Genomic DNA, 26,347 nt, shown 5'->3' on the forward strand with positions numbered 1-26,347 from the left:
AATATACTATAACATTTTAATACACAACTAAGAACCCATGAACTATAACTACTAGACTAGAAAATACTCAATTCAAAGATTTTGAAAGAGAAACCAAATTTATTTCAAAAACCTAGTTTATGTCTTAACTTTCAATTTATTTGAGCAACATCCAGTAATTTTTGATTGAAAATATTCAAAAATTTCTCTAAGAATACTCCAATAACTTCCATTTCATATTAAAAATATTTATTACAATTCTTAAAGATTTCTGCAAGTGTCTGCACTGCTCAATTCTTTGGACGACTACGTGACCTCCAATTCGGGATCAGTTTCATGTGCGTTAAAGTGCACATGTTGCCTTTGCCGCTGCCCCCAACTTGTCGCCCCTCTTCGCTCCCCTCGCGATTCGGTGTGGTCCGCCTTTGATGAGTGCCGCCTTCAACATTGAGACACCCGAGCCAAGTCAAGAAAAGCCAAGACCAAATACGAAAAAAACTTGAGAGAAAAAAAAAACACATAAACCGATCCGATCCGAGTATAACCACACGCACACCGCCACACTCACGCCCAAAAGTTTATTCATATGCTAATTTCGCTTAACGTTAAGACAGAAATATGGACAGTCCGCCGCACTTGTCGCCTGTTGACTTGTGGCTTTTACCAGGGACGGGGGTACGACAAATATCCAATTAAAATTGTTCAACGCTGCGACAAATATTGACTGCGGCTTGGCTTTTTCGGCTCTTTTGGTGATGGCACTCCCTTTCCAGAAAACGAGAAGGGGGACAGCATGGAAAATTGGATGGGGACTGGGAGCCGAAAGGGAGGCCAGTTGATTGCTTTCATATGGAAATCGGCTGACAGTCTGCCAATTGGTTACGCCCACCTATGATGAGAGACGGGGACAACCCCCAGGAAAAATTAGAAATAGTTTATAGAAATAAACAGAAAACTATAAACTATTTTAATATAAAGAATAGTTACTATAACAAAACTTTTAAAAGAGTTTTGCTTAAGATTATATTATTATTTTTAGCAAAAAGTTAGAAAGATATCTCCCATTTGTTATGAAAGTCCCTTCCCCAAAATATATAAATTTCTCCATCCACCTCAGGTAATTCTCATAACGTTAATGATTCACAGCTAAAAACAATCTCCGCTTGCCATTGGTTTTTTTCTCCCATATTTCTTTGTTATTTGTAAATTTTTTAACAATGAAGAAAACGACGTTGAAAATGTCTATACAAGCGTGGCCCACTAATTAAGTGTGGAATGTTACAGCAATCAGCCTGGTCTATTCAGCCGGCAGGGTTAAGACCCCCATCCCCCGACCTCCACCAGCTCAACCACGGTCGGCTCAGGCTAACAAATGGTCATTGAATGCGAGGGGTCTTAATGAGGCCCCAGCCTAAAATAAAGCAAAAACTGGTGGGGCTATCAACGCTCATGTGCGTAGACCCTGGACCAAAGTTGCGGGTGCGTAGCTCCAAAAAAATAATGATTATATATACAGTAAAGCTTCTATAGATTTAAATTTTATAAACAATCCCAAATTTTGAAACAAATGTAAAATATAGTATCTTATATAAATGTCTTTCCATAGAAAAAAAGAAATATAAAAGTATTCCTCTGTAGTTTTTATTTGATAGATTTTTGAGATAACCATATTTGTTTTGGAATAACTTTCGGTGTCAATATTTTCGACTAAAACTATAGTACTTTCTTTGAAAAGCAATATTTTTAAAATTTAAAAAATTCATCAAGTAGGATCGTTTATATTAAAAAGAAAAGGTATTCTGGACATGTTTAGAATAGTAGTTAGTAGTTCTCATATGTGTGTATAAATCACCCTTAAAATAATAAAATCTATAGAAGCTTGACTGTATTTGGATAATTTTGGTTGAAGGGGAGCCCAACGAAAAGTGATTATCGTGACCATTGTTGCCCCCAGGTTTAATGTGATCTCATGTTGATTGATTGCGCACACCTGTGTGAGAGACGAACTGGCTGACGAGCTGAATTCGTTCGGTTTTTTTGTTTCTCGATTTGGGTTTTTCGTATTATACTTTTTTTTTGGGTTTTGTCCCCCCCAAAGCCGATCCAAAAACCGAAGTTGATGGATTGGATTGGTAGAGAAAGCTTGGAGGTTGGGGGCTGGCGTTGACTACAAGCACGAAGCTTTCATCTCGGCCATTGTGTTATGCAATTGTTAACTTGGCTACAAAAAAGAGAGAGAAAAATAATTATTAGGGGCCAAGCTAAACAAAAGCGTAGCGTTTTTGCTCTTTTGCGCTTCGCTGACTTTTTGACGGACATTGCCGTCGCTTTTTGCTGTTATTGTTATTGTTATTGGTGCCAGTGCCGGACATGCTGGAGCTGCATGGGTGGCTCCCAATCCAAAGCCTTTGTTGGTGCGGCTTGCAATTTGTATGAATTTCAAATTTCTTCAACATTGAATATGATGAACAAAAAAAAAAGAGGCAAAAACTAAAGCCAACCTCGGTGAAACGGCAGCTACATCAACAGCAGACGCAGTCAAGCAGTTTGAATGAATAATTTCCGCAGTAGTCGCTCGTCTTCCGCTCTGTCCCGTCTACAAAGATTCTGTCACACACTCAGAAAAGAATTCTATAAAAATGTAAAAGGAAAACTTTAGATAAATATGAGTTTAAATCGAGTCTTGTGATATGTCCTCTATATTTATGTATGTGGTATTATCTGTGATCTCTTTTGTTTCAGAAACACATCGATTATGTCTAAAATGTACTATCATTATAAGTATAATCTTTAATTTCCACTTATTCATAGTTGATCTCTTAAATATAAAAAATTTCTACAATTTTTATCAACCTAGGTATGTATCCCCAAATTTTTCCCCCAGTGCATAGCTGCGGCTGTTTATCGTTGTTGGGTTCTCTGCGCCAAATGAAAATGAACACGTGCGTCCGGTTGCTGCGGCTCAGCTGCTGCTCTTGCCACCGAGTGTACACAGAGGCCACACATATTTATGAATAAATATAAGCATGTGGCATATTGAAAGCCCTATGCTGCAGCAGCAAAAGCTGTACGCCCCAAATCCATCCAACAAATTTCACTTTATTGATGAGCACTGCACTTGAATTGCCCGGTGGTAGTCAAAGTTGAGGGAGGGGGGAAATGGATCACAAAGGGGGTGATGATGTGATCACTGCAAACAGCACACACAGGAACACACACACAGTGGCATGACCACCTAAACAAACACAAACGATTTGCAACGCTTGGCCGCACATCGAGGCGTATGCGCGATTTGCCATTAAAATGGGCAACAACAGCTGTTTGGACCAAGCGCACTATTGGAGGTAATGGAGCCACCTGGATCCCAGCCCCACTCCGGTTTGCCAGTTCGCCAGCTTGCCGGTTTGCCTTGTGCGTTCAAATGCACATTTAAATGCTAAGTGGGCAAAAATGCGTTGGAGATGACATTCATAATAATGGCACTGAGGCACAACCGACAACGATTGCAACGGTTGCAAGTTTGTAAATGAGGGATAAAGATTGCAGATTATTCAAAAATAAGTACAAATTTCAATCACTTTACTTATTTTGAGCAAAATCATAGCTATCAAGTCCCTAAAAGAAGTAAGCTAAGCCTTTTACCGGTAACTTGTACATATCCTTCCTATTGGCTAATCTTTTTATGAATTTGTTTTATAAATAGTTACATATTACTGAGTTTATTATAATCAATCTATATTAGATTTTGTAGACACTTTTTATTTGGCCAAAATCTAATAATTTTGATATACTTTTAAGACAATATTTTTAATAATTTTAATCCGATTCAAAAACGGAATACCATTTATGAATCGCAATTCGAATGCGCTTCAATATTCACCAAAGCATTCAAAAGGTAAAAGAAAAAAAATTTCCAACATTTTTGGCCAAAAACATGATGGTACCCCTTGAAAAATTTCAAAAAATTGGTCAATTTGTTGTTTTTAGGTTTTAATTGAGAATGAAGCTACTCGAAGTTCTGAAATCGAGAAGGTATAACATTTGTGGATTGTCCCTGTATTAGCCGAGCTATGCACATTTTTCCATAAAAAAAACGACAAAATTCGAATAAGTTTTTTTATATTTTTGTATTTGACAAAAATCTAAATTTTTGAAGGACGTTTTAATAAATATCTTCACCATTTCGCAACCGAGCGCAAAAGGGAATACCATTTATGAATCAGCGATCTTTTTAGCTTTGAACGGCATCAAGAGGTTGGAAAAACCAATCAACAAAAAATGGACCCAATTTTTGGCCAAAATCCTGATGATTCTCCTGTACCCCTTTGAAAAATTTGAAAAAATGGGTCAAAAATGTTGTACCCAGGCTTTGATTGAAAAATATTCTACCGAGAATTCTTAAAAAGAGAAGGTATACCATTTTAGAATCGTCCAAACATTAACTGAGCTGTACACATTTTTTCATCCCAAAAAGTGAAAAATTGGAGCCTTGTTTTGGAAATTTTGTTGTTTGTCCAATTTTCTCACTTCTTCACTTTTTAGTCCCCAACCGAAATACCCCCCATACAACACGCAGTATACCCCTTTTAGAAATAAAAATAATATTCAGGTGGCAGCGATCAAGCAACTGTGCTGGTTTATCTCATTCATGGTGTGGCATAAAAATAAAAAAATAACAAAAGCCCCTATGATGATAAAACTCGACATCTGTAGGAAGTGACTAAATGAGTGTACAATGAATGTATCATAGCCCCCCGAGTCCCCAGCTCGAATTGCTCCACAGCTATGACGGTGGCCAGTGGAGCTTATCTCGAGCGAAATGACCCCAAAAATGCGATGGCAAAATTGTACACAAGGAGGCGAATTCGTCACGGACATAACCCTGAATTTGATGGTTCACAGATTTTCAAAAAAAACATGTATTTCCATTAGACTGGAAAGCAAATTAATTTAAATACAATAGTTTGTAGTCGAAACTAGTCTAAACTTCTAACAAAATCTTAATATTTACAATTAAATCACTTTGATCTAATTAATAGCCAACAGAAACCCAAAGAAGATGTGGTCTAATCAAAATTTCTTGCCCAATTTGAAAACTTTCTGGAGATCGTAATTCCAAAATTGTAAACTGAACTTCCCTCACATGGTCCTCAGCTGTTTGCAATTACTTTTTCGGAGTAGCAGCATCCCCACAGCATCGAAGATACAAATCAAAGACATTGCCACAATTGCGTAACAACAGACACACAACCCCATGTGCGATCTGAGATCTTATAGTTCTGGAATCGAGCCATATATTTCAGGTGATGGACTACGAGAAGAGGCTGCCATTTGCCGGAACTGAGTGACTTCCGGTCCACTCGAAAGGCAGACGTGCCAACACGAACCCCGGTTCACCTTTTGCTTCGATTTGGTATCTATGCACTGAGGAATATTACAATGATGGTTCAAGGATATTTACAGATACTTATATTAACTTTTAGTATCTTTTATTTTAAGTCAGATTATTTAAAAATATTTTTCTTAGTGCAAAAGTGTGCGATCCTCTTGCTCCATATTGACAAACAACACGTGTGACTGACTGATGGAGTGAGCGACTGAGTGAGTGACTGGCCCGGCAAGTGAATGAATGAATGAATGTACGGGTGGCTGCTTGGACGGGTGGATGGGTGGACGGATGGATAGATAGTTGGAAAGATGGATGGATGATGGGTGGATGGGCCACTGCGAGAGGGTGACGGGGCCCGTGGCAATCAATGTTATGTTTATACTGACGCTGGGGCGAAAACAAAAAAAAATCTAAAGATCGGAGATGTGAGAAATGGGGTCTGGGGGAACTGAAACCAGATTCAGGACCACAAATTGCTTTCAATTATGTTGCATGCGGCTGCTCCCGTTTTTATGCCTCATTGTTGACGTGTCTCCGGTTTGCATTTTTTTTTCCCCGCATCCGATCCATCTGGGCCATGTTTCGTGTTGTTCTGTGTTGACGATCTCCGAGTGCCACTGATCAAGTTGCGTATTTATCTTGCAACTGCAGCAACTGCACTCTCAACAGCCACATCATTGTCTCCATCATCTTTGTGGGTACTGTGGGAGGAAAAGTTCTTACATCTTTAAGATATAGGAGGATTATAAGCATAAGTAAAGTTAGTTTAGGATAAGACAGATCCTAAAACCTTTATTGGGTTTCAAATTTAATAAAAGCTTAAATTCTCTATAAAATACCTATCTTATTTTTACTACAAATTTGAATATTTTTGCTCCACTGTTCTCTTTTTTTTTTTAGATTTTTTTTATGACTTTGATTTTAAGCATCGGTTTCAACATTAAAATGTTCCATTATAAGACCACCGCTGCCGCTAGCCCCTCTAGCCCCCCTTCCAATCGAGAACCGCAGCAAATTACTTGCGGAAGTGTGCCACGCCCACTAAAGTGCATGTTTGACTCATCGTTGGGGGGAGTGGCGTGGAGTCGGAGGCCGAGATTGTCCATATGGGATTACGATTGAGTTACTCAACGCAGCGTAATCATCATTATCATTATCGTCCTCGTCATCGTCATCGTCATTATCGTGGCGATCTTTCTGTTTTGGCCCGGCCTGTCCGCATCCTTCAGATGCGTGCAAATTTGTGCTTTTAAAAACAAACTAAAGCGAAAATTATGTCAAACCTGTTGACCAGCCGTCCGACATTGTTCTCAGTCTTCACATCAACATCCACATCAGCATCTGTATCTGAATCTGAATCTGAGTTTGAGACTGAAGTCTGAAGTCTGAGTCTCAAACTGGACTGAATTGAGTAATTTGTTGCAAAGACAATTAGATGCAACAGATTGTTGACTAAGTGACTGAAACGTTTACAGTTGATTTTGGTGAAAGGAAGTCGAGCAGTCGTTCCACGAAGAATCCATGAAGACGTCTCTTTAGCCCGGGGGCGATCAGTTGGACCCAACATAACGATGGACCGCTGACAACCTGGATACACTTTTGAAAAAAGGGGGGTATTTAGAAAAAATATATATATAATATGAATAAAGCTTTAAAGAACTAACTTAAAAAGAGAAAATATAAGTGGATATTTTTCTAAAAATCTAAAAAAAAAAGCAGAATAGTCTTCACCGAAAATAGAGATCATTATGGAGGAATAGGGTAAAAGTATTCTTATATTGCAGACTCCAAGAAGAGAGTTCAATTTAGTTTAGAAAACAATAAAGATGCTATTTCAAGAGGAAAAGAATCGTTTTCGGGGCCCTTGTAGCACATTTCATAATTTTCGGCCAATTATGCGAAAATTGCCGGCCCAGGCCAGCCAAAACAAACAGACCTTGGGCCGAGTTAATGACATTGAATGGGGTCAGGCCCCGGCAATGACTACACCAACAACACCGGAGCCATCAACCCGAACAACAACAACAACCACATCACAGACAACAAAAAAAGCTACAAAAAATAAAAAAAAAGAATGAGTACGAATCGGAGAAAAGATTGCTGACAGCAATCAACAGTTTGTGGACTTGGCTCTTCTGCCGCATGTGAGTGTCACTCTGCCCCAAACCCCTTCGTTAGCCCCCTTTTGGCAGTCAGCAGTTTAAATGCTGGGAAATGATCAGGTGCTTATAGCCGACTAGATAAGGGCACTATAATTTTTATAATTCTTAATTCCTATAAGTATTTTTCAAAAACTTTGAATACATTTATCTATAGTTTGAAGTAAGAAAACTTAAAGTAAGAAAACTTAATCTATAAACCATATATTCTAATAGAAATCATATATAACACATTATTTTATAAATAAAATCTTTAAAAATTCAGAATATTTTAAGAACAACTAGATTGATTTCTATACTTAACACATTTAAGATCAGGTTCTTTATGAATTCCCCAGCTATCTTCTGATCTTTCACCCACTTTTCCCTCTAGTATATTCCACTTTTGAGTTAATATAATGGCTTAGTTCTTATCGATGCTTTAATTGACCGCTTGTAGAATGGGATATACCCGCTGGGGTTATAGATCGCGATCAGTGCCTCTCCCAATCTCTCCCAACACGTGCACATCAAACTCTACGCTTTATAATTGGTTTGCCGAGCTGCCAGCCAGCCAGCCATCCAACCATCCAGCCAGTTGGCCATCCAACCGACCAAGTCTTCAAAAACCCGACTCAGTGCACATCTGTGGGTTATGGCCAAGAAAAAGAGCCGGCCAGAAGAAGAAGACATGGCCAAAACCAACGTCAGCGATGCTAAGTGAATTAAAATAATGCTGCCGCAGACGATGGCAATGGTGATGATGATGTTTCTTGCTGATGATGCTGACTTGGGGGAACTCACCCCTCGGATCGGGGTACAGCCCCTGATGATTCTATTTATTACATGGCAAGCAATTTGCAATTCCTCGTTCGTTACTTTTTTCCGCTGCGTTTTAATTATTTGCCATGCCCGTTAGTTTTAATAAAGTTGCTAACTGTGAAAAGACGTGACTTGGCCGCTGAGCGAAAATGAGCATTTAATTCGCGCACAGCGAAAGTGTCGGTCTAGCTGGATGGTCGGTTCTATCCTCAAACCTGCCACCATCTGTCCACTGCCCACTGTCCACTGTCCTCTTCCCAGTGCAGCTTCCAGACCCCGATCCAGACATCTGATTAAAATCTCCGGCGTGTCCGGCTAAAATTCGCAGAAAATTTTTACACGCAACCATCGGCCGGCGGACAGCTGAAAAGTTGCAACGTTAACACCCATGCTTTTGGGCTCCAACTAGCCAGTGATCGTGGGGCAGGCGAAATTCATGCGAAATTTTATCACGCAAGGCATTTGAGCGACGCCATCTGATAAGCATCTGTGGAGCAAAAGGACCAGGGCAGGACCAGGCCCAGCTTTGCAGTGGCACTGGGGTTTTGATTCCGCGATCTCAGCCAGAAGATTGCAATCGCTCCGATATCGGGAAATTTTTTACGAAATTCACGCCCCAAAGGATCGGTATAGGCTTTATAAAAATCTTTAAAAATATTTTTAATATTTTAAAATATATATATTTTTTATTGTTTATGACAAAGTGTCTATAAATGGTTTAAAAACAGATCCAATCTTGAATCTAATTTTAAAAAGCTTACTGAATATTTTTATTTTTTCCATTATATTTTCCATTACATTCTTTTATTTTTATATTAGCAAATCTTTCTCAAATATTTTAAAATAAACTTAGTACTTAATTCTCCTAAATATTTAAATACTAAATGGCCAACCAGAACATTTCTTTTAAACAAAAAGCTCAGACATAAGCGCCTTGGTCTTATCTTCATCTTGGAATCTGTGCATCTCTTGCCCCATTCCATGCTCCTGCTCCAAGGCGCCTCGCCTTGCCACACTACAGCAAGGGGCGTGGTCGCTGAGGCAGGGCTAAGGCTTTTTTTGGTCTGGGTGCCAAGTGTTTGCGCCAAGCGTTGATTGTCCTTATCGCCCGGCACAGATCGCTGGTCGGTGCAACATGCGGCGCGAATTGCATGCGTAGATGCATCTAGAGATTGCAGATAGCACTTGCGTGCCAGTCTGGCAAAAACAGCGTTGAGGAGAAAATGGAAAAAAAAAACGAGAAGAGCCAGTGCCAAGTGATGAATGTCCGTGTTATGCGATCTAATGATCTAGAAATGAAGTTAATAAATCGTTTAACCAGATGGCACAATGTTGGCCAAGAACGAGGATGTGGTGGCTCCTGGGGTTTCTGTTTGGAATTCATCAGAGATGATTTTTTAAAAAGGGGATATACTTTATTTTTAAGATACATGTTTTTAGGGTTTTATTGATATAAAAAGAAGGGACCTGTAATAGAGTTACTTGACTACATGATACTCTCCTGAATCAGGACTATACTGACAGAATTGGTAAGAAATTATAGCCACAAAAAAAAAGCTAAAAACCAAATCCCTCTGAAACTAAGGCCAAGCCACCACCACTGCCACACTTGGCCCGTTTGGCAAGTGATCGACCACCGGGCCGAGCGACAATTTGCATAACTACTGCGCTTATGCTGCAAACATAACAAATTACAACGATTCTGCGTACATGCCGGGCCGGAAGAAAACGAGACGTTTAGCAAATATCTTCTCTTGGCCCGCCTAACGGGACCCGGTGGCTGCAACATGAAGAGCAGTGCAAACAAGGCCGGCCGATAATGCCCGGCACATGGTAATGGCCATAATGAGGCCACAACAAGCCAACCAACCAACCAGGCAAACATCAACTGGAATAATGCAAAGTAGCGTCTCCGCCAACAAGACAACAACAAATCACCACACATTCCTTTCCTCATTTTAGTTACTCTTTATTTAAAATTGCTTATACTAAGATGGATATTTAGGTTTTGCAAATATTGTGGCATTCGCAGTGGCTTATACTAATATAAATAGGCGGCAGTCGATTAGTGGTTGTTTGTTCGATGAAATCATAATGGATTCTTAAAAGCTGAAAAAGAAGAAATCCATGAGTTTGTGTTTTAAAGAAATAAGGGTTTTCGAAGAACTTACCTAAAGTATATATTTTGTGTAAAATAAAACGCAACATACCTCAAGTTAAGTGGAATCTGTAAGTAGAAATAATATTCTTAATTAGTTTAAAGTACATTAATTTTAAAAATAATATATTTTTTAATTAAAAGCTCAGTCACTAATTTACAATCAAATCATTTCATTAGTCTAACATATGTAAACACATCATTGCAATTTTGAAAACAAAATAGGGAGTATTATGGGTTTGGAAATAATAAATTACCTTAAAATGTTGAGTAGAGCTGCTTATGATGATAATTAGGTCAACCAGAACTATAAGTAAAAAATAATAAAGATTAATGATAGTTCTTATTATTAAGAGCATTATTATACTCGTATCTTTCTAGAGAATAATAAGAGTCTATTTAGTTTTTATCAGAAAATTATAACTTTACACTAATCAAGATCTTTCATAGGTGTCCCAAGGTAAAATCGTAAATCATCATATTAAAACTAAATATTTATTAAATCTTCTCCACCGACTTACCTAAATCCAATATAGGATAATCCCAGTAGATCTTTTTTAGTCTTTTCAGCAAAAAACCTAAAAAAAAAGATAAAAAATAAATTAGAATTATATTTAATATAATATTTAATCCCCAATTAAGTAAAATATTTAATCAGTTTTTAAAATTTACACAAATCAAGGCATTTCATAGGTGTCCCAAGGTAAAATAGCTATATCATCACAGAACCCTATCTCTATAGAGAGAATCCCTTCCCCAAACCCACCTTAGAAGGCATATCGCGTGCGTATGTCCTCCAGTTTCTTGCAGATCTGATTCGGAGTACGGAACATATCTCCGGCAATGCTCTTCTGCTTGGACGCATCTATGGACAGATACTGCTCGCAGAGGTCTCCGTCCAGGACATTCTTCACAGGATAGTAGGAGCTCCTGTAGCTGAGGTGATCGCGACCGCACAGTGGAGGATTCTCGTTGCGCATGTGCATCTCCAGGTGCTGGAAAAAGTCGTAATCCTCGCGACTGGTAAACGGAACAAAGGCTCCCACAGTGCCGCTGAGGGTGGAGTAGATCAGCGCCTCGGATCCTCCGGGAATAAGAGTGGCCTTCTGCAGCGACATGATGATCTCTCCCACGTGGAAGGAGCAAATGTTCTCCGACTTTTGGGAGGCTCCAGATAGCAGACCACGATCCCAGAGGGACTTTGTGCCGGTGGGGTCCTCGTCCACGTCATCAGTTACGGAATGCGGCAAGCGCTGGATGCTCAAGTTGCCAAACTTGTCGGCAATGGCAATGGTGTCGTAGTCCAGCAGGGTGGTGGCGGTCACCCAGCGAGGATGCGTGTCGTCGGCGAAGATGATCAACTGGTTCTCCGCCCGCCGATAACGAATGAAGAACACCGATTCCTGAACGTCCGAAACGTAAACACGGTGACCCATGGCCTGGATGTTGACTATCTGGTAGGGAATGTGCTTGTTCTCGCACTTGCGCAGCATTTTCTTCTTGCCCAGATCGTAGATTCTCAGCATCCGTCCACAGCCGGCCAACAGGCGACCTTGGAAGCCGCACAATGCCCCCGGAATCTCGTCGATTTCTGTGCGATGCATGAACTCCAGACTCGAGCAGGTGGGGTCTATCTTGTAGATGTCTATGCAGCCGCCCTGCGAGATCCTCGGATTCAGTTGCAGATCTTTGGCTATGCCCACAGCCAGGTAGTAGCGACCATCTGCTGCTATGGAGAACTTCAGCATGGCCATCGACATGATGGCCTCGTTCTGCGTCAGTGGCACGCTGAACATCGTCTGGCCATGCATGGCGTCCAGGCAGCGGATCTGGGAGGCCCAGAGGCCTAGACCGGCCTTGGGAGCGGAGAAAACGTCTTCGGGGAGCACCTCGTTGATGAAGGCGTTGGCCATTTCCCTGGCCAGCTCCCGTTCCTCATCCCCGGCAGCGCTGCGCATCTCTTCTGCCATCTGCTCCTTGCGGGCGTTCTTGGTGTCCTCCGTGTAGGCATTGTGATCCGTTTCCGCAATCAGCATGCGACCCGTATCCGGGTGGATGACGAAGGTGCGCGGTGTGTACTGGAGCGGGAAGGCCACTTGATTGAAAACGGCTCCCAGTTTCTCCAGAGCCAGAATTCTCAGGGTGTTGGTCGAGATGGCCACAATACCCTCGCTGCACTGCTCGCTGGAGAAGCCGGAGGCGTACTCCAAGGTCTCATACGAGAGAGGCGTCAAGTGGAAACGGTTCTGGTGGTAGTACGACAGCCAGGTCCTGCTGGACATGGCCAGCACAGCCTCGGAGCCCTGCATCTTGATCCGGAAGAGCTTCACCGGACGCGAGCCCAAGTAACGGGTCCTGGTGTCGGCCAAGTCGCCGGAAACTGGATCCAGTACGGTTCTCAGCAGCACACCGTTGCTCAAGCCAATGTTCAGATAGATGGTTCCCTTGTTGCTGCCACTGCGCTGGGCAGGTGCGTCCTCATCCATGCCTCCGGCATTGGTGGTGCTTTCCGTGTGACCCATTTCCACCAGGCAGAGGGACTCTGCCGGCGAGGGTAGGGCTTGCATGGAGCAGGGAGTGAGGCAGTTGTTCGGATCCAGAGACAAGATTCGAACTGTGTTGTCCGCCAGACCCACAGCCAAGAACCAGGAGCGCTGTTCTCCATCGGGAACAGTGCCCAGAGCCATGCACATGATCTCGGCAGGCATTTCCGAGCGCTCCGTGTATTCATTAAGCTCGCCAGTCTGTAAGAAAGAGATGCTGATTAGTTATCATTCCAAAACCGAATGAATATGATAGTTGGAAGATGAAAGCTCAGCACTGCAGGACACATAGTGTCTCAACATGATTGTTCTTTTTCGTGTTTCTGTCATCCTTGCAAGACCTTGATATAACTATATTACTATATAGAATGCTTACCGGATCCATTTCAAAGTAGACCAGCTCTCTTCCCGACAAGGTGATGACCACCTGGCGCTGATTGACTGCGCACTTGGTGATGGACTTCTTGCCCGGCGCCTTCCACTCGTTCACACGCTTGTCGGAGCGGATGTGCCGGATTCCATCGGGATAGACCTGGACCAGGGCATCATCGCCCAGGGCGGCACAGCACAGCGTGGGCGTGGTGCCGAGAAAGCCGCTGTCCGTGACTTCCTCAACGGTCTCTCCGATACTCAGCACCAGAGTGGCGTTCACGAAGGACACGATGATGTAGGCATCGAACTCGTCTAAAAATAGGACACAATACTTGGGCCATTAGTGGGTGAGTACCAGGAGGCTAGATCCAATCAAAATAGTTGCCTATCGGAGGCGACATTGAATAATCAGTTTATCAAGTTGAAATCAATGGAAATTCAGCTGAAACACGGTTGATAATTATCGCATCATATTCAATGTCGGCCTAATCTTAAAAGTACGTTCTAGATCGGTGGTGGTAGTGGGTAGTGGTAGTATCTGTTGGCTTATGAGCTGCTTGGAATGTTGCCTTACCTATCGCTTCACAAAAGACAATTCTAATTTAAAGAAACGAGAGGCACTTTTCTCAATGACCGTCTGTGTTTAAGCGCCTGAAATAAGAGAGAACTGGTGGTTGATAACTTGTGGGACTTGTAGGAAATCGTGTTCATAGCCTAGGTTTATACTATATATCTCGATCTGTATCAATGCACCAGTTGAGTTATTAGCCATTTTTCATTCTTAGCCTATCCTTAGTCTAGCAAACATAAGAAGTGTGTCTTCCACTCACCATCAGCTCGTTTCTTTACAGTCCAGACAGCGTTGGGGTTACCGGGCAGCTCGGAAACGGCCATTTCGGACACCTCGAGGCCGTGCCGGAGGACTCTCAGCGTGGAGCGAGGTCCCCTCCCGCACAGGACGTACAACTGGGGAGTATCTTCGTTGGCCAGATCAGCCACCTGACTGGTGATGATGGGAGCAAACGACGGCAGCTCGTCCACCAACACCAGGTTCTTGAGAGCACGCGGGGCAAAGAAGAAGGTCTCTCCCTCCTCCAGCGGCATGGCGGAGCTGAACTCGGGCTCGTCATCATCGTCACCCAGGTGGGCAATTTGGTAAAGGTAGCTAGCAAAGAGAACCAGGTCAGCAAGAGATCTGGATGGGAGTAGACTCGAAAACTTACTGGTTGCCAAACTCACTGGCCACGAACAAGAACCCCGTCTTGAGCACACACATGGCAGTGGCCGGAGGAACTGTGTCGAAGTACTTCAACTTGATCTCCGACACCACATCGTCGTCGGTTTCCAGTGTGATCTTGAATATGTCGCCCTGCTCGGTCTGGAGCAGGAAGAAGTACATGCTCTTGGTGCGATGGGTGGCCGAGCAAATGAAGATCATGCCCCGCTCCGGGTCATCGAGATCGTTCCGCCGGCGCGGTATGGGACAACGGATATCGTGTTGATCGCCGAGATTCTTGTAGGTCAGATAGTTCTCCGAGCAAATGAGCACACCCGAGGGACCGTCATTGCCGCCAGGAACGGAAACCAAGAAGTTGGCGTGTTCCTCCAGGGGTTCGGAGTACTTGCGGACGACGTGGTTCAGGCCCAAGTCCAGTTCGTAGAAGGTCAGGGTCTGCTGAGTGCGCTGGGCGGCGTCACCTGGAATTAAGAGAATACTGTTGGTAAGTTAAAGCTCCTAAATAATTCTTAATTAAATATTTAGAATTAGAACTAGTGTGGGTCACAAATCAGTGAAGTGTGGCCAGGATATTACAGCAACACCAATGGTTCAGTGATCGACATTCTTCTGGCGCCATTTTTGGACAGTGCTCGTGGTGGGAAGATCCAACGAGCCTGTGCTTATAGCGCCACCCAATCGGATACGATTTAGGAACGAACTCTTACCGGATGGATCCAAGTCGGCTTCCTCGTAGTCGATCTCCAGGCAGGCAAACATGGGATTATCGAAACCCACATCCACGCCCACCATGTGATAGGTCAGGGTGTTCGATTTGTGCGCCTCCAGGGGAGATGAGATCGTGAGGCGGGCCTGGGTGTCACGGTTCATGATGTACGCCAGCTTCTGCTTCTCCACGGCGCCAATCATCACGGCTCGTCCCTTGGGATCGATGGCAAAGTATTGGCCAGGGACAATGCGTCGGCATCCCGACTTGCCGAACGTCTCCTGGTGCACCTTCTCCAGGGCATTCTTCGAGGGAATGTACTCGAGGATCACAATGCGTCCAGAGTCAGAGCCCACAACGATGTAATCTAGTAAGGGACAGGGGGATTCGGTTAGGTATTTTTTAAATATTCATAAAAAATCTTAATTATTTATATTTTTAATTTTGTAACTCGAAGTTTCAATTCACCATTCCGGGCATTGTGGTTTATGGCAAATGCGACGCCAAGTCTTTGGTTTAATCTCGCACTTAGACACGTTTCTGAGGTCTTACTGGGGTCAACTACAAAATGGTTGCCTCAATAGGGATTTGTGCGGCTCCACGACACTTAGTTTCTACTTCGTTCTCACCTTTAGTTCCTCCCGTCAGTCGGAACGCCATCAGGGCACGAATGCATCCAAAGATCTCCGTGGACATGAGCGTGTGCACTTTGCCTGTGTTCGAGTCAGGTCGCAGGAGCTCCAGCGACTTGCCACGTGAGAGGAGCACCTCCTGCTGCTTGCCGCCGGAGAAGTTGCCGTGGACCGCGTGGGTCACACCGGTGCCCTTCTGCAGCGTCAGGTTGTACAGATACATGGCGGTGTTCTCTCTATAAGTACAGTTGAGGTTAGGTACAGTCTCGCACTAGAATTTCTCGAAAATATCTCTCGGAGTATTTTGTTAATTTGTACTACTTTGAAAACCATGGCCACAGTATGGGTAGTCGTGTCGCCTAACGATGCTAGTAAGTAGCATTAAGTTCTAATTTAGCACGCTTCAAATGCGACCAAAGCACAGACATTTCTGATTTCTGGAGATACTTCGTGCAAATTGGCCAGAATAGGACCAAATATATGTAGTAGAGGTGGATTTTGTTTACCTTTGGCTAGTTAAATGGGTGATTTAGCACATTTCACCAGCGATGCACTTGGATTAATTTTCACTGATTACAAAGCCGGCTCCATTTTTCACATCTGCTTCGTGCCGGAAAAAAATGAAAAAGACCTATGAACCTCGTGTTGCCATTCACGTTAACTCGCCGCATCCCAGGCTTGCCACCTCGTGGAAAGCGCTGCCAGATGGTCAAAAGTGGCGTCACGCTCTACACAATGAAAACCGCTATGTAAAAATGGCTAGATTTTCAAATTTCGGTTTTAAATATAATTTTAACATATTTATAATTTTAATAATTGTTTTCATTTTAAATTTAATTTTAATAATAATAATAATTTATATATATTGATAATATATATACCCCCTTGCAGAGGGTGTTGTAATTAAAAAAATAAAATAAAATAGAGTAAAATAGAGCTAGAAAGAGATTTTCTTTGGATTCTATTTTTTCAATTTTCATATGGATTGGCCGACTATATCCTATACAGTTACTATATCCTATATAGTTACTATATCCTATATAGATGCCATGCCATTATTAAAGATTGATGCTTGGGACTATTTTTTTTAGCCAAACTAGCCATTTTATAAAAAATCCCCAAAGCCTTCCATTTGTTTTTACTTTTAAATGATTATAAAAATTACAAAATTGAATGTGGATAAAGTTGCGGCAGTAAAGTGGTTTCTCCGTAAATCCAATTTCCCCTTAGGGCTCTTCGGGTTAATTTTGGACTCTAGAATTTTGGACTCCCTTCCATGGAGTCCTCGAAACGTAGGTATACATATGTATGTATACAGAGAGTGCCGATCGAGTAAAGGTACATTTTTATGAAATTTTATATTGTTTTTATGAAATTATATAGAAGTTTTATAAAATCAAAACCCAACTTTTGACCCATGATTATGTCCCCAACTCTAGAATAGGGTAGAATTTGTGAAATACCTTTAAATAAATAAAAATTACGAGGTGAAGCCATCTTACGCATCCTTACAAGTGCTGGAAGTGAATTTCAACAACATTTCAATTAATTTTACAATTGTGTTTATTTTCTCTTTTAGTCAATGCTCCTCAGAACACACAAAATGCGTTCGGGGCATCATTAATTACATTCTGTAAAACCTACTTATAAATTAAACTGCGGCAACAATACATTTTGCCAAACGGATGTACGATTTGAAGTGTGTATTTTCGATTCGTCGGTCTTGGGAATTAGTTAATGATTTTAAAACCACTGGGGGGGGGCTAAATAGAATGGGTATTGGGCATTGGGTCATTTGGGCAATCGTTCCTCTTTCATTTTTTGTACATAATGCAAACTGTATCCTCGGCTTAATGGTGGCTCGCTAATTTAGTCGCTACTCTTGTTTGTTTTTTAGGCAAAAGAACTTAACGGTAGGTGAAATACATTTAAGAAATACAATGTATGCAGTTAATGAATGTTTACTTGGTTTTAATGTATAATATTTTAATGGCTACGTACGTCTGTCTTGTCAGTGGGGGCGAGGAGTCTTCATGTTTGATGGTTTACTGTGTATGAGTCTCTCAATGTCAATGTGTGTGTGTTAGTGTATGTGTGTGTGTGTGTGTGTCTGGGCAATCAATCATCAATCGCACATAATAGTCTAGTCGGTCGTTCAGTCCAGCTTCTTCATGGATTTAAGGGCCCGCTCCCGTAGTTGCTTCTCCAGGTCTTCATTAATGACACCTGGCCCCGTACCGCCAGGCAGAATCAGCGGCAGCTTGCCGTTACCGTTTCGTTTGGTAGCCGATCCCAGGTGGTCCTCCTCGTCGCTGCTGCCTCCGGAGCTGCTGTCCGCCCGCGACTTGCCAGCACTGCTCTTCCGCTTGTGTTTCTTGTGCTTCTTGCTCTTCTTGCTATGTTTCTTGTGCTTCTTATGCTTCTTGCGCTTGGATGATGCTCCGGAGTCGCTGTCACTGGAGTCGGCCGCCTTCCTGGTCTTCTTGCGCTTCTTCTTGGAGATGGGCTCCTCCTCAGAGTCGCTGTTGTCTTCTGCCCCTATGCCAGCTTCCTCCCCGTCGTCCCGCCTAGGCTTCTTATGGCTGCGCTTGCGGCTGCTACTGCGCCCGCCCATCGACTCCTCGTCGCCGCTGGATGTGGTGCCCCGCTTGGGCTTCTTGTCCGAGCGGCGCTTGTCTTTCTCCTTCTCCTTTTCCTTCTCGCGCTCCTTTTCCTTGAGGGCTGCCGCTTCCTTCTCCTTTCCTTTCTGCAGCTGCTTCTTTTTCTTCAGACGATCATCTCCACTGGAGTTGTCCTCGTCGTCGCTCTGGTCGCTGCTGCTGGAGCTTCCGGAGCTGCGCCGCGCCTTGCTCTTGGACTTTCCTTTGGCAGCTTCTACCGGCTTCTTGCGACGCGGCTGGTCTTCGCTGTCGTCGCTATCCGCGCTGCTGTCGGAGCTACTGCTCTGGCTCTGGTCGCGCGATTTCTTTGGTGCCGCTTTGGCCGCAAGGCGCTCGTGAGGCTTAAGGAACGGAGATGGAGTTCGTGACAGGCTGGCGAAGGCGCTCTCCTTGGCCTCGTCCTGATCCACCACAATGACTGTTTCTACAGGCTTCGATTTGCGTTGTTCCTCCCGACAGAGGTCGATGGTGTTGACTGCCGGGCCGGTGAACTCCACCGAAGATCGTTCTAAAATATGGGAATTAGTGGCCAGGAATAAAAATAAGTCACTATATCAACTCACCAATTGGACTATCACGCTTGCGACTGCGGCGCGGGCTAGAGCGGCTACGGCTCCTCTGATGACTTCTCGGCCGGCTATGGCTGCGACTACGACTGCGACCACGTCTCTCCTGGGGGCTGGAGCTGCGCTGCCGGTGCGGTTGTGGTTGGCGTCTGCCTCCACCCTCACCGGAGCTTTCGGATGTGGAGCGTCGGTGTCTAGCCGGTGGCGGGTTATCCCAGCGGTTCACGTGGCCACCACCACCGCCTCCAGGGGAGCTGCGTCTTTCCCTGGAGTTAGGTCGCCGGTCACGGGATCCTCGACGCTGTTGCGGTGAGGAGAAGCGACGTCCTGGACCTGAGGGCGGCGAAAACTGCTTGCGGAACGGCTGGTGCTGCATAGGGGACTGCCTGTGGTAGCGGTTCTGTTGGGGAGACTGGCGGCGATCGAAGCGGCCCATCCCACCGCCTCCGCGGCCACCGCCAACGGGACTGTGTCTAGCCTGCCAGTGAATGCGGCCGCCTCCGCGGAAGTTCGGGGATCCGCCGCGATGCTGCCACATCTGGCGATGACCGCCCATGCCACGGCCGCCACCACGACCTCCGCCTCTGAAGTTCATCATGGGCGAGCGACGGCGATTGTTGAAGCTGTTAAAGAAAGGCAAGGATTAGTTTGGAGATAAATGGGAGATGGAAAGTGGAACTCACCGCCTGGGGGAACGGGAATAGCGCATGGGCGAACGAGAAAGTCGTCGTGAGCGGGAACGGCGCCGTGAGTTAGAGCGCTGGAATCGATTGCCTCCACCATTGTCCTGTCGCATGGGGCTGCGGCCGCGTGGCGAGAACCGTCTGCCACCTCGGCGACCACCACCACCGCCGCCGCCAAACTGCCTTCCTCGATCGTTGCCCCGCTCCATCGAGCTGACCGAGTCCCCGCGATTGTTGCGGTACTGGCGCTTGTTCTGTACGCTGTTCTTGTTGCGTCGGTGCTCGAACTGATCCTGTTGGCGCTCCGGGGACAGCGAGATGCTGCTGGAGCGGGCTCGGCGACGACTGCGCGGCGAGGAGCTGCGAGAGCGTGACCGTTTATTACTAGCCCGGGATCCGGAACGGGAACGGCTTCGCGGAGATCGGGATCGAGATCTAGACCTGGAACGTGAGCGGGAGCGCGATCCCGACTTCTTCTTGGCCGGTGGCGACTTATCCGTAGAGTGGCGGCCGTTGACAGTCTTGGTGTTAGCGGCATCCGCGGAGCCTGACTTTTTGGGGGATCCCTTGGATGCGGAGCGCGACTTCTGGCGGGACCGGTTTGGAGATCGTGAGTGGGGACGGCCACGGCTTGGACGCCTCTCTCTCGATGGGGGTCTGCCGGTCGAGGAGCCACGCTTTCTGATCCGGGCTGCCGCATTGGCAGCTGCCTCGCGGGCAGCACTGGGAATACCCCCGTTGTTGGCTGGCTTTTGCGAGCGGGACCTGGAGCGTGAACGAGATTTGGACTTGCCACTGTCCTGGGAGCGGTCACGCTTGCGATCACGCCGGGAACTGTCGCGTTGGGATCGGGAGCGCGACCTGGACCGCGATCTGTCTCGCTGTCGCTGGTCCTCCTCGCGCTTCAGAATCTCATCCTTTTTCTGTTGTATGAACTCGGCCGGAATCCCGGATTCGCTGTCTTGGGCGGAGAGCAGCAGAGCCCACAGCTCACCCATGAATTGGCGGGCATTGCGACCGTTGAGGAAGCCGGTCATATTGATCTGCATCTTCTTGGGGCAGGGATACTTCTCCTCCTCCAGCTGATTGTAGACGAACTCCACCACCACATCGTCCTCGATGTGCAGGATGTCGGTAATCTTCTTGCTGATCCACGGCCGCAGCACGTCCAGCTTCACTTTGGACATGTCCACCCGCTTGTTCAGGCAGTCACCGAACTTCATCTGCTTCATCAGCTTCTTCTCCTTGTCGCTGAACCTGGTATCCTGCTGCTGGTTAGTCCCCTGTGAAAAGCGCAATGGAGATGGAATCGGAATTTCAATATAGTTGAAAATAGGTGAGTGGATGGATAGGCGAGAAGAAAAAAGGTGGAGAACGTTTATCGATTGGTGTGGGGCTCAACTTACCCCCGCGGACCAACTTACCGTGAACATCATCTTGGCTTCTTTTCGTTGGTACTCTCCGAGATTCGAGTGCTGTGCCTCCGATTCGTGCCCGGCCTAATCCAAGCGCATTTGTTTGGGCCGTTTTCCGAAAAATTCAATAAAAATATGTAACCCGGCACCACGCAAGTCAATTGTCTACACGCACACACACAGACGCAGCGTCTTTTCGCCGTATATGTGTAGAACCGGGATGCGTTGCGCTAGCCTCGCGCTAAAAGATCGCGCTAAAAAGTATATATGCAAACGAAACACACTCGATACTAGCTTCTATTAGATTACACCTGCCGCAGAAAAAACCCTTTTCACAAGTTTTCTCGCCGCAGTTTTTCTTCGCAAAATAAATAGGGTTGTTGATAATATATCAAAATATCAGTATATCGATATTCTTTTTATGGGAATAATATATATCGCATTTCTATCGAAAGGGGATTTTTTTCGGAGGTTGAAATCCCGTTTCCGTAGTATTTCCGATTTTGCACTTGAATTAAAAGAGATTTTAATCATTTATTTTAAACTTTTATGATTGCAGGGAACAGGGAAATTTTTCTAGAATTTCCTGTCATGGAAATTTGTTATCGAAAAAGGTTTCAGCCGCGATTACGGGTTATCGAAAAGTTTGTCATCTCTAGTAGTCTTTGGCGATTTACAACACTTTTTTTAAGTTTGGCGCCAATGAAATTTTTTTAAAAACGACATTTAAAATAATTTAATTAAAGTTTTAATTTAAAGTTTCTATTTAATGTGTTGGATGAGTTTAAAGTTTGTTCCAATTTTATAGTATGAAGTTTAAGACAACATATGAACAAAAGACTTTCTGATATTAATAATGTGCTGACAGTATGGTAGGTTTTTCCTTGTGGCCTTCCATTAATACCATACTTATGTATTTTCTGGGACCTAAGCAATTGAGTTCAATTTTGCGTTTTCTTTCTAGAGCTCAGTGTCTAGATTTTCAAGATATTAGGACTAGAGCTGATTTCAATGACTTGATGGGGAACCCAATTGCCCCAGAAGTTTCCCTTTGTGGTTTTCGCACGCATTTTAGCTAATCAAGGAAAGTCGGTCGGCATCTGCAAATGCCAGAAACTGTTGCAGTGCGTCCGTATTTTTGCATATGGGAACGAGCCGAAGGCTGCCTCAACGGACGACGACAATCAGCGACAATTGGCCAAAGATTGCGACTAATGGTTGCCCAACGCACGTCGTCAGCAACTGACACAAAACAGAAGGTGCCTGTGGGAGCTTTGCAACCGGTTTGAGAGACTCCCCGACTTGGCGGGTCTGTCTGTCTTGTGGCTCCTTCCAGACTCTCCAGTCTTCTGGCTCCTGATGCCCTGACTACCGGCTCCTGTACCTTCTGGACGGCTGCAAAGTTTGTGGCTCGTGCTCGGTGATTGCCAGCTGCTTGTGGCCAAAACTTATGGTTTAGCATTTAACCTGTCACTTAATCGAAAAAGTTGCCCTCCGCCAGACAGAGAATATCGTTAATGATGCTTCTTGGCTCGTGCTGCGGCAGATGTCGGCAGCCAGAGGATCAATTCGATGATTCCCCTCTGTTAGATGACCTGATAATCTGAACCCCATTCTTTTTAATTTTGTTTTAGAAAAATGTTAATAAATATATTTAAGCTTGGAACACAATTAGTTTCTGGAATTAAAACTCGTTCCACTTAAACTCTGCAATTACGCTGCCGTGGCTCCTCCTGAATCCCGGCTTACATGCAACTGGCCTGCTCTTGGATGTTTTCCTCATTGTGTAAAGCCAACTTAATTGTTTCTTGTGGTTTCTGGCATTGTTTCCTTTTTTTCCAACCATTGGGGTCCCACTGCAGCTAAAAAAAAAGAAACAACGGAGGCGACCATGACTTTGTGCAACTGGAGACATCCCAGCCACTGTCTGAGGGGAACTACACAAAAAGAAAAATTAAACAAAAAACATTATTAATAATTAATTTAATTTTAAGATAACATATTTTATATAATAAATAAGAAAACTAACCTATTGTAAAGAGTATGTTTTTAATTATGGAACTTGGTTATTTATATCTTCGAGTGGAGGGAGATATAGTACCATCTTGTCGATGGCCTCATGGCATCATTATGGGGCTGGTAAAAAAGAAGTGGATTCTGGGCGAGACCTTATTTGTTTGGCGCATAATTTAAGTTAAAGCCCGTGCAAATGTCGCAGTTGTTTGTTGTCTGATTTCAGCTGCATGTTGCTTTCCGCCAGTTGGCCTACGCGATTTCTTGTATACTGATGCCGATGATGCAGCCGATGATGGTGCTGATGCCATGGTACGATCCCAATCCTGAACCGTTGGCCGTGCCTGCTGGCGCTTGATTGCAGGTTGTCATGGGCATGGCGCACTCGACGCGCATCCATTCTGTCAGGACTGACAGACGGCACATATCCTATAGGATACCCAAACGACGGCGTGTCTCTCCAATTGCATTTATGTTGGTCATGTCCCTTTCCTTGACGTGGGTCGCTGTCTCGGTCGCTTCTTATGTGAGTTCCCCAACTGGTTTTCTTGTTTTTCCTCTGGCGCAGCCCCAGTCGCCGGGCCGCAATTTACAGGACTATATTATTGCATTTTCCCATCTCTAAAATCGGCATAAACTTACCACAGAGTGGAACCTGTGCACTAAAGAAAATAAAAGTATTAAAATTATATCTTAAATGTTAACTTCTTTTATAAAATAAAGAACTTTACTAAGAGTTCTGTGTATTTTGTAATAAAACAAAAGTTTTATGCACTATGTCTGAAAGTATTATTTTTTAAACCATTCACATGACTTTTTTATGTGCAGCACTTCATAACTCTATTGACATAAGCCTCGTCATAAACTAACACAACTTATGCGGCCCGAGTGAAGTGTGTGGGTGGTGCAGTAAGATAAGATATGCCGGCCTAAACCGAACAAAATCTGCATAAATGTGCCACAGCTGAAGCGTTCCCAACCAGGGCAAAGTGTTATTTTTAAGTCTCAAGAAGTCGCTAGTCTTGGGTGTACTTACTTTGGCAAACAAGACGAGTTTTGAAGACAGAATATAGGATAGGTTTCTTTGGAAAGACAAATATCGTTTATATCAGAGGATTACTTATTTTTTAGTACAACCTATGAATAATTTTATTTAAAAGCATAGTCACATTCGTATGAAATTAAGTTGTTTTTGACTCTATTATAGGGTTGGGGAAGTTCTTTACCTTCATAGGCTGGGCTTAACCCAATTTACTCGAACATCGTGGCTTACAATAAAAGTTCTTGGAAAAAAACCAATAACAAATCATTTCCTCAGGTTATCAGTAACTGGCATCTAACTGTGAACAACATTAAATGAGATGGAGGCTCTCCTCTCGATTTCTATATCTTGAATAGAACCACTCGGCCTCTATCTCCAGTGGGTACCAGGTGAAGAAGCTAATTTGATTTGAGAAAAGTCAATTAAGCATAGAGTTCGCTTAGAACACGAAACTCGATCCGACTCGGCTTATCTGAAAAATAGTGTGTGCCCCAAACAGTTCGGGGCCATTGAAATTAATTACGCATGTGTTCTTCTATATATCTGTGTGTGTGTGTGTGTGTGGTAGTGGGAGGGGGATCTCTGGATTACAGGGGAACAGTAGCAGTAAAAAGTTTAATGAGCTCCATGGACGTGGAAGAGGAAGACCAAGCACGATGAGGAAGAGCCGCCAAAACAAAAACAGAAAAGCGATCGAAAAGAGCATTTGTTTTGATTGTGCGACAAAGTACACTGGGACGGGGATATGGAAGTGGGTTTGAATAAAAAAACCGTTAGTTTGGTAAATCTGAATGCAGAATTAGAAAACTCCCACCATTGCAAATTTAACTTAACTTGATCAGCCAACAGTGCGTATGAGTAATTACTTACGTATGAGTAATATTTTTTAATATTTTTAGAAAACCTTTTTAAAGCTAATAAATGTTTAAATTAAAGGTAAGAATACATAGAATGATTTAGTATAGTTAGAAGTAAACACAAATTTAAGTATTTTATAAATAATATTTTAATTAATTGAAAAATCCCGCCCAATGTGCAATGACAAAGACAAAAAATCAACAAAAAAATACTGTAAACGAAGAAAATAAAGTAGAAGAAAGGAAACGATGGAAAATGCGACAACGGCTTTTAATTTAAAAAGTTGCTCGCGCAGCATAAAACATACACAGAGCGAAAGAGAAGGAGCACGGTCAAACAAACTGGTTTTGCACTCCCACTCACACACACAACCACACACCCGGCCGATCCGATCGCAGCCGAGTGCAATAAAGCTCTCTTGCTTCCCGCGTTCGCTCCCCATCCAAGCCCCAAACCCTGGCTCAGTCTCCGTTTTAGACTCGTTCGTTTTCGACGCGTTCGTTGCGGATTCTCTCATTGCCCGCCGTTTCTTGATGTTTAAGTTTTACGCGAAAAAAACATAAACAATTTGTTTGCTTTTCAAAACAAAAGATATGGTTATATTTGCATTTGTATCTGTGTAATGGAGTTGTAGTGTAAACAAAAAACAAACATTGAGATTTCATTGTGATTTATCCAAGGAATAAAAAAAAGTAAGACTATTGAGTATAGTTAATAGTTACTTAATATTTATAGAAAGAGTTTTAAAGTTTATTATTTCATTATATCAAATCATTATCATCAACCAAACATTAATACAACCATGTTCCTTATGGCATACGGCGCTCTATGCAATATGCCCCTTAAAGTAGGCAACGAAAATATCACACTGCAACTTCTAGTTTGGCTACCAAACCTTTACGATCTACTTAGGCAATCTCTTCTTTTGGCTGGTTTATTGGACTGCAATTGGATTGGAAAAGTGGGTTAAATTAATAACTTAAAAGGGGCTTATTGTATTTGGCTTATTGCGCCAAAAACCAATCCCCGAATGGTTCAATAGTTCCTTTTTCCTGGCTCAGTTCGTGACTCGTTTTGCGTGCAGCGTTCCGATCAGTGGCCTGAGAGAGAAGGGGCTCCAAAACCTTTGCTGCA

At 43.7% G+C, this 26,347-nt stretch overlaps 2 protein-coding genes and 3 non-coding genes across 6 annotated transcripts; all 5 read right to left on the reverse strand.

Moving 5' to 3' along the window:
• Positions 1–10,276: 10,276 nt before the first annotated feature.
• Sf3b3 (splicing factor 3b subunit 3) lies at positions 10,277–16,642 on the reverse strand. Of its 2 annotated transcripts, XM_017245012.3 has the most exons (11): positions 16,483–16,642; positions 15,974–16,212; positions 15,346–15,711; positions 14,625–15,099; positions 14,232–14,566; positions 13,406–13,713; positions 11,253–13,230; positions 11,008–11,064; positions 10,744–10,793; positions 10,500–10,555; positions 10,277–10,437 (listed from the first exon to the last, which is right to left on the reverse strand). In XM_017245012.3, exons 2-7 carry the CDS (start codon positions 16,197–16,199, stop codon positions 11,254–11,256), a joined length of 3,687 nt encoding a protein of 1,228 aa, XP_017100501.2. In that variant the 5' UTR covers positions 16,200–16,212; positions 16,483–16,642; the 3' UTR covers positions 10,277–10,437; positions 10,500–10,555; positions 10,744–10,793; positions 11,008–11,064; position 11,253. The 2 variants fall into 2 exon arrangements, with proteins under 2 accessions (XP_017100501.2, XP_070135722.1); XM_070279621.1 differs by lacking the exons at positions 10,277–10,437; positions 10,500–10,555; positions 10,744–10,793; positions 11,008–11,064; positions 11,253–13,230 and adding an exon at positions 13,976–14,052 and having other exon boundaries at positions 13,577–13,713.
• On the reverse strand, positions 10,626–10,698 carry LOC122320981 (small nucleolar RNA Me28S-Cm788). Its single transcript, XR_006245925.1, has one exon. It is a non-coding gene; the product is annotated as a small nucleolar RNA Me28S-Cm788 (small nucleolar RNA).
• LOC122320990 (small nucleolar RNA Me28S-Gm3113) lies at positions 10,891–10,975 on the reverse strand. Its single transcript, XR_006245934.1, has one exon. It is a non-coding gene; the product is annotated as a small nucleolar RNA Me28S-Gm3113 (small nucleolar RNA).
• Positions 11,136–11,214, reverse strand: LOC122320970 (small nucleolar RNA Me28S-Gm3113). Its single transcript, XR_006245914.1, has one exon. It is a non-coding gene; the product is annotated as a small nucleolar RNA Me28S-Gm3113 (small nucleolar RNA).
• An 879-nt stretch (positions 16,643–17,521) lies between the features above and the next one.
• Positions 17,522–21,702, reverse strand: Srrm1 (Serine-arginine repetitive matrix 1). The gene is made up of 4 exons (XM_017245057.3): positions 21,310–21,702; positions 19,886–21,168; positions 19,200–19,825; positions 17,522–19,144 (listed from the first exon to the last, which is right to left on the reverse strand). Exons 1-4 carry the CDS (start codon positions 21,319–21,321, stop codon positions 18,132–18,134), a joined length of 2,934 nt encoding a protein of 977 aa, XP_017100546.2. The 5' UTR covers positions 21,322–21,702; the 3' UTR covers positions 17,522–18,131.
• Positions 21,703–26,347: the final 4,645 nt, after the last annotated feature.

This window comes from Drosophila bipectinata, chromosome 3L, assembly GCF_030179905.1.
Source record: "Drosophila bipectinata strain 14024-0381.07 chromosome 3L, DbipHiC1v2, whole genome shotgun sequence".
In the NCBI taxonomy this organism is placed as follows: domain Eukaryota; kingdom Metazoa; phylum Arthropoda; class Insecta; order Diptera; family Drosophilidae; genus Drosophila; species Drosophila bipectinata.